General features: G+C 41.7%; 1 protein-coding gene across 1 annotated transcript in view; it reads right to left on the bottom strand.

Moving 5' to 3' along the window:
* LRRC31 (leucine rich repeat containing 31) overlaps nt 1–7660 on the bottom strand; it is a 17312-nt gene extending 9652 nt beyond the window's left edge. Inside the window, exons 1-4 of the mRNA XM_018553786.1 lie at nt 7359–7660; nt 5363–5605; nt 2437–2565; nt 1214–1381 (exon numbers count right to left, since the gene is read on the bottom strand). Of these exons, the coding sequence (XP_018409288.1) occupies nt 1214–1381; nt 2437–2565; nt 5363–5605; nt 7359–7371 (553 nt within the window). The 5' untranslated portion in view covers nt 7372–7660. The remainder of the gene's footprint in view (nt 1–1213; nt 1382–2436; nt 2566–5362; nt 5606–7358) is intronic.
* Nucleotides 7661–7934: the final 274 nt, after the last annotated feature.

Below are 7934 nucleotides of genomic sequence, written 5' to 3'. Positions count from 1 at the left end.
TACAAGATATTACTGCCAATAAAAACATATGTCGCAAGCTACTATTTATTTATAACATTGACTAGTGAAAGTAAAGGGTTTTATAATTGAACACAGTAGATGCACATATTATATAAAGCTGCTGGAAAATATAAAGGCTCTAGAAGTAACCAAAGGCAATTAATCCTATTTTATTATACCTGTAAATTCCGAAATTTTGGTCATAAATCAGCTTTTGGGACAGAAAATGTTAAATATGGCTTTAAGAGACCTGAAATAGGAGCTGAGTTGGAACCTTTTTATTTTTCTGCAGTGCGTAGTGTGTTTCTTGTTGAAAGAGTGCACGCTAAACTCATCACTGAATGTAATATATCATTGTATTGCTGTTCATAAATAGTGTTCACACTCTCTTCTCAGTTCTCACTTGGGTTAAGTTAGATGATCATTTGTAACTACTACTTTCCATCTTGCCCCATCTTTTGTCCAGCACTTCCATCACAGTAACACTTTTGCTTAGAATATTTATTTTGGGTAAATTATCTGACACAAAGTGAGAACTTTCAGTCATTTGACATTAAAATTGTTGACCTGTTTCACTGATAAAATCAGAGACGTTTACACACGTGTTAGGCAGCTGCAGGATCACAATTTGTCAAATGCATGGAAAGCCCCATACGCTCCCCCTCATAAAAAGTTAGCAAGTTAGTTAGGCAGGAACGGTCTTTCCTGAACCCATGCTGATTGTCATTAACTGAACCCATGCTGATTGTCATTATAACCCCAGTTATACCATAACTTACTCTACTTTGTAAAGAAGGAATGGGAGCAAGTTGTGTAGCAGCTGGTGGTTCCCCAGTCACACACAGGGATGGTTTTTCATTTGTTGGGTGGTCATTTTTGGCCTGGTTTTTACAACGCAATTAAGAAATATTGTTAATATTGCCCTGATTGTCAAATTATGCACCCCAGCCAATTTTGTTTGATCTGTTGGTTCCTGTGCCGATAATTGAGGTCTATTTGTGAGAGGGTCTGCTTTGGATGTGGCCAGGCCACTGCTGAAGACCGCCAAGGACCACCAGCACATATTGGTTGTTCTTAACTATGCTACTCAGGATCCAGAAGTTATCCCTCTCAGAAACATGTGCTCTAATTGGATATTTATATAACCTTGTTATATACATATATACCACTGATATATACTAAACTACAAAATTTTGCTAAAAGAAATACTTACCTAAAACAGCACTATCGTCACCTGTGAGACCACAGTTGCTTAAGTTGAGTATCCTTAGTCTGCTTACATGATTAAAGTGTGGAGTCATATATTTTAAAGACCCACCAATCAAATCATTCCAAGAAAGATTAATCTCTTCAATGTCTAGGAGAAATGGCATCAGTGAACCTGGGGAAGACACGCAAACATGTCAATTACTTTTACAATGGATGTGCTTAGATTGCTTTGGATAAGCAAACAAACAGCAGAGTTTGATCTTTACACAACTTCTTTGCTGTTCACATTATAGTATCTCATATTCTTCTGGACTTCGTGAGATAAAGAACAAACAAAAGGTGTTTTCAATGAGTGAGGGAACTACAAACCAACATTAAAGAATGTTTCTTGCTTTAGAACACAGTCCACAACTTTATTCAAATTTACTAGAATACTTCAGAACATTTCTGGTTCAATCCCTTTAAATGCGTTGCACATACTGTACGGTTATTGGCAATTGTTTGTGACACGATTGTCCAGGTTCACAGTCGGGTTTGTCAGGCAGCTTTATGGTATCATCACTAGAATTAAACATTTTATAATCAAATATGTCAGAGGGGACATGTCTCTATATACTGCATACTGTGATTAGGTTAGCTTAACTTAAAATGGAACAAATCTTTTTTACTAGCCTGGAGTGTGGAAGGGTTATAATCTATCAGTTGTTTTTTCTTCTTGCTCTGCACCCACTTGGAAGATTTCCCCTTACTTCTTCGGATGGAAACCCAGCAGGAAATATGTGTTCTATATTGGTGACAACTGTAACATTTAACAAGTTACTTCACTTTCTGTGACTATCCAAAGCGGTGACACAGGCAATAATTAAAGCATTTTAGTGGTTCTAATTGATTTCTGTATTTTGGTTAGACTGGTTTTATCTATACTTATTTATGAAGCTAGTTCTGTTTTATACTTTTATATTAGCTTCCTACTGACCTTGCCAGAATCAATTATAGCTAATTTTTTTTGCTCATACGGCTACCTTTAGCGCTTTGTTTCTTTTGATCAATAATTAAAGCAGGTCATATATTTTAATGCTTCCTCTCGCCCCCAAAACAAGAAAATAGTTTTGTCTGGAGTTACTCTTTAAAGGATACATATTTTTGCACTTGAGTCGCAAAACTCTTCCTCTGTTTTTACTGCCTTGTGTACAGTGTAACTGCTGAATTGTGCATTGTTCTACGTACCAAGCTTTTTTATGTCAACAGCTGTCAGTTCACAGTTATTCAGGTCCATGTAGTGGATATCTGCTTTCTTCCCAAATTTTTCCATAAAATGTGTCACTTTCCACCATCCAGAGGTGTCTGAATCCTCTTCTGTAGAACAATGTAGAACAAATGTATATGTATAGAAATTATCCATAAATTTAAATGCAGGAGATTTCGCCAAATATTCGATTAAAACAGTAATTCAAGGGTATCTACTTCATCTCAATGTCATCTTAAGGTGCCTATAGTTTTTACAGTCCTTGTTCAGTCAGACTGAAATCAGACAGACTCAGGGACAGAGTGATAAACATTTTAAGTGTTATAAACCCAGATATTTATCATACCTTAAATGGATAGGGCTCACCACCAGCAATTTAAAGAGCACACTTTTAAAAAATAATTATATAAATACCTTGGTTTTATCTTCTCTTTTTAGGTCACTTGACTGTGTTTCTTCCCTATAGCAATGCACAGGTCAGTGGCTGGGCTAAGCCACAGCATGTCACTAGTCCTAGTCCTAGTGATGCCGCTTCAGTCTTTTTATGCCCTCCCCACGGGCCATGCAGAGTGGAGTGCACTGTCAGTTAAGCATCTGCTCTGCACCTCAGCATACTCCTGTCAGGGACCAGAACACCTCCAGTTAGCGCTGGAGCAGACCCTGCATTTCCAGTGCTCACATGCAGGTGTCTCCAGGCAGCCAGTGGCTGTCGGGGACCTGAGCGCCTCCAGGTGGCATTCTGACTCTGGAACCAGGTCCTGCACTTCCAGGGCTCCTGTGACCTGTTTCCTTAACCTGTATCTTGGTTCCTGTGACCTGTTGCCTTAACCTGTATCCTGTTTCCAGTATCCTGTAGCCTCCTTGAACCCTGACTATTGATCTGTGGCTCCCCTCTTGTTGCCCTGCTCCCCAGGTATGCTTGCCCTGTTGTCGTCTGTGTATGATTTTGCTGTTCGCTTCTAGTTTGGTGACTTTATGTTAATTGTGGGTGTTGGTGGGGTTGCTTGTGTTTTTGTGTTTAATAAACTATAAGTTTCTAAGCACTGTCTGGTGTGGTCACACATTTGGTCCTCCTGAATAGATACATGCATGCGGTGTGGGGACACCAGTGCACGGTATCGTGACAACTCCACTCTGCATGGGCTGAAAGGAAGTGCGTAAAAAGGTAGAAACTACTTCACCAGGAAGTGTGACATGCTGCGGCTAAACCCAGTCCCCAGACCAGGCATTGCTGAGCAAAGGGGAAGGAAAGCAATCATTTAACCTAAGAGGTAAGTTACCGACTTATGGCCCAGTTGGCCACATCCAAAACACGGTGTAGGCTGTAGTGGACCCCACAGCTCAGGGCATGTCACCATCAAATGCCCCCACTGATCACACACTGTGCATGGTGCAGGCACATCTTCACCTTGAAGATTTCTCTCCATCTCTTCCCAAGCATGCCGTAGCTCACTCCGATTTTGCTGTAGTTCCTCTCTCTGGTTGCTATGGGAAATTACGCTTTCCCAATGGCTCCTTGCTGGAACTCTCTTTCACACAGGAATCTTTCTCCTGACAACACTTTCTCTCCGGTTGCTACAGGAGATGACACTCTCCCTCTTTCTCTATTTTCTCTGGGAGATGGAAATCTCCCTGTGGACACTCGCTTTCTCTCTCGACTGTGCTGGATCTTCTCTCCAGGCATCTTTGCTCGGCACAATTTCTCTGCAGGTGATCTCCATGGCATGTGGTCAGCAACCTTGCGTTCACTGGCATTGCTACCAACAACTGCACACCTGCTAGACCTCTGTTAAGCCCCTCGCTCTCTCCTGGCAGTCTGAGTGGGCTTCTCCTCTGTAGTAGCTGGGGTCAACACTGCCAAATGTCTCTTGCACCATCCACAACAGACTCATTATCTGGCACAACTTCTCCTTGCACCTGTACAGCTTCCACAGGTGTTAACCAACCCTCCAGCCACCAAACTCTTTCGACCATTTTATCATAATAGTCCTTTTTCTTTGACTGCCCCATCCTAGCAGACAATCTATTTGTACAATCAACTGGAACTTTGCACACTGTTTCACAGTCCAGATAAAAATTTTCTTAGAGCATTGTCTCTTTAAAGACTTTTCCCCTTGTCCTGCAGGCCTTAGCTCACCTCACTTAGCCCAATGCTTTCTCCACCAATTGTGAAAATTAGCTTCAAACAATAACTCATTTAAGGGCCCCCTTACCCAACTTTATTAAATGAAAGTTCACAAAAACAATGCAATTACCCTCGTAGGGGTTCTTTACCATCTCCTGGAAACACATGCACATCCAGCCTCCTGGCTTTGCATTTGCAGCACCGCTGCTCCGGCCTCAGACCTCAAGCCACTGTCTGTTCCTCCAGACCGTCTCATTCTTGTGCTATCCTGCACACTTTTTTTGCAACCCGCGGCTCCCTGCTGCACTGGACTCCACTCTGACTCCTGGGTAGAGTTTTCCTGTCTCCCAGGTGGAGCCCTGAACCCTTCCCAACACCTTTATTTTAAAGGCTGCGCACACTTGTGCCATCAGCAGGCGCTGCACACTTTCAAAATATGGACTCAGAAATTGAGATTACACCGTGGCATTGCCACACACTGCCACATAGCGTATAAAGTGTTGGGTCACCTGATATACATATAATTTTTAAGTCTGCCCTTTTCTCTTGAACATAACAAACATTTCACACAATTTGTAGCAAACACAATCTTCCCACATACAATGGAATCTAAATGAATAGTCTCACTGTAAAAAGAAAGACCACACTTTTTAAAGATGATTTCCTCTCATTTTAGAGTGCACTGTAACATATTTGAATACATTATTGAAACCTTACACCTTGTTGGGGGTTTCCTATTGTGTTATAATCATATAAAAATCATGTTACTGACAGGTTCTCACCATCTTTAGCACCATCAACCACACTGTCTGACTTTTGATTTTCAGATATAGACTTCTGGTTAAGTTCCTCTTCATTCTTTTCATTCTCCATCTTTGCCGCATCCTTATCAAAGCCTTTGAAGAAACTCTTCACCTGGAATATACTGCTTTTTCCTTTGTCCGACTTTTTCCTTTGTATCTGGCTGAAGATCAGATCAAATGGAGACTTTTTTGACCCTTCTCCCTCTTTCTTCTTCTCTGATCCTGGATAGTTGTAAATGAGAGTATAGTTACTTTGCATGCTCAAATTTTACATTTTATAATACTGTATGGCATCACCTTTTGCTTTTCTCATCTGCACAACAATGATAAAGGGCAGCAGAGGACTTCGGAGCAGAGATAATTAAATAGCCCTTTAAATTAGAGTATTGCAGTTATTTATTTAGGAAATAAAGTCCATTAACTATTCAGGTTCTGGGCTAGGAAGAATCCCAGTAACTCTGTCCCTGCACCCGTGGAATAAGTTTTGATCATTTTATTTAGAGGGGTTCCAAAGGCAGGAAGCTTGTTAGGAACATTGGACAGCTTTGGGAGATCTCTTTAAGCTCTTTTTTTTTTTTATTCCAGCAGTGTATACTCTGACTTATAAACTCCATATTATTCAGTGTAGTAAAGTCTTTGCTTAATTACTAATAACATCTACTTTGCACACAAATACCTAAAACAATGTTGAAAGTTGTGTGCATGAAAATGTGTCTCCTAGTTGACAAAAACACATAATGGTGAGTGTGAGTGAGGTGAGTGCTTTTCAGTCACCTCATAGTTCTAGTTGACCTGTGACAATGAGACTGTCACAGGTCAGCTCAGTAGATCGGGAGGTGAGCGAACACATACCGGCGTTCGCTCCCCTCTCGATCCTGTCACGGCTCTCTGCCGTGACAGGGGAGGGGCTGGATTCCCCCCTCCCCGCTCCGCCAGCGCTGACTGGCGGAACGGACGGGGGAGGGGGCAGGTACAGCTGGCTCTGCCTTTAGATAGGCAGAGCCAGCTGTCAGTCACGCAGCTGGGCGGATCCCGGCACAATTGTCGGGATCCGCTTCAGCTGCGGCGTCTCAGTATAACGCGAGCTACAGCTCGCAGTATACTGAGCCTAGGGTGACGGGAGGACGCTAGTTTGTGTCCTCCCGTAACCCTAAGGAGAACTATGGGGAAAAGACTTAACCCCATAGTTCTCCTTTAAGGGTGAAAGAAACACACATTCTTGAATCAGTGTCAGACGTGGTCCCCAACAGAAGCTATGGTCTGTAGAGCAGCTGTTACCTCTACCACCATTATTGATGCACCACTGGTATGACAATTATGCTGGTGCTGTTCTGAGTACAGCCTGAGGTTACATTCACAAAGGCAGTGGATGAGAATAAGTACTCAATGTTCATGTTGCTTCAGCTTCCACATAGCCCACCCTGCTATCATCCTTCCTGGAAGTGGAGGGGTGGGGGCAAATGGAGGTAACCATTTAGATGTGTGGCTTAGTGTAGCCTGTACATTGCATTCAACATACAGATCAGTGCAGAATAATGCAATGCCCGATGCACACCTTGCTCAGTTCAGTACATCTTTCAGACTCAACACTCGTGGGGAGCTTGGCAGAAGCTGAACTCCTGTCAAGTGTCACTTCTTAACATCCAAATACATGTAGTCCAAATGGTTAACTGAGCAAACTACGTCCTTGTATTTCCTCCACCCCTACTTTCCTATTAATAATAAAACCATGTAATTAAACAGCAAAAGAAAACAAGACCTGAAGACAAAATGAGAAACACAATACAATTGCTAACAAGACACATTTTCAAATGTTTTACTTTATATTTCTGCATCTCTACTGCTTATTACGGAAGCCTCAGTTCAATTCAGAAACGAAATGTCACTACCACTCCCTAAATCCATTCTCAACATTATCAAGATTACAGTCACAATACCCTTGTAATCTGAACAGACTGTGCATATGTTAACATACCTTTATTGTCCATGTTTCCCTCTACTTTGGGGAGCTCTGTAGTCCAAGATGTTGCAGTGGCAGTTGAATTATTTTCACAACTCTTTTAGGCTACTGTTATTAGAGGGTTCCGGCAACTTCATGCCCAATTTTCATGTTTCTGAGTGAAAGATAAGTTTGTGATCATAAACCGAATGCTCTTGCGCAAACCATGCTGCATTCCTGCTCACAGTGAAGTACTGCTATGAAAAGGTGAGATAATGTAGCCAAACCAGCTCCTCTGCTCTGAATAGTTATGCCTACAATGACAGAGGAAGCAGTGGAGCTGTGTACAAGGCTCTACCCAGGAAATGTGAAGCAGGTGGACTTTGAATTGGAACGTCCTATTAGGTCTTGGTTGCCAGGAAAAATTCCTGCAATGGGTTTCAAAGGTTTAGTCAGAGTATCGCTCAAGTTACAGACTGAGAAAGAATAAAGTACTGTGTGCTTTATAGTGCAAGTTTACATACCTGTTTTAATTACTCAAGGCATATAGAACATATATTGATGCTGTCATTGTTGGTTGATGTTTTTACTTGGGATACTGACAATTGATGA

Source organism: Nanorana parkeri, unplaced genomic scaffold (assembly GCF_000935625.1).
Source record: "Nanorana parkeri isolate BGI_ZX_2015 unplaced genomic scaffold, ASM93562v1 scaffold129, whole genome shotgun sequence".
Taxonomy (NCBI): Eukaryota; Metazoa; Chordata; class Amphibia; order Anura; family Dicroglossidae; genus Nanorana; species Nanorana parkeri.
Note: the sequence above shows the minus strand (reverse complement) of the source record. Positions and strands in the feature narration are given on the sequence as shown.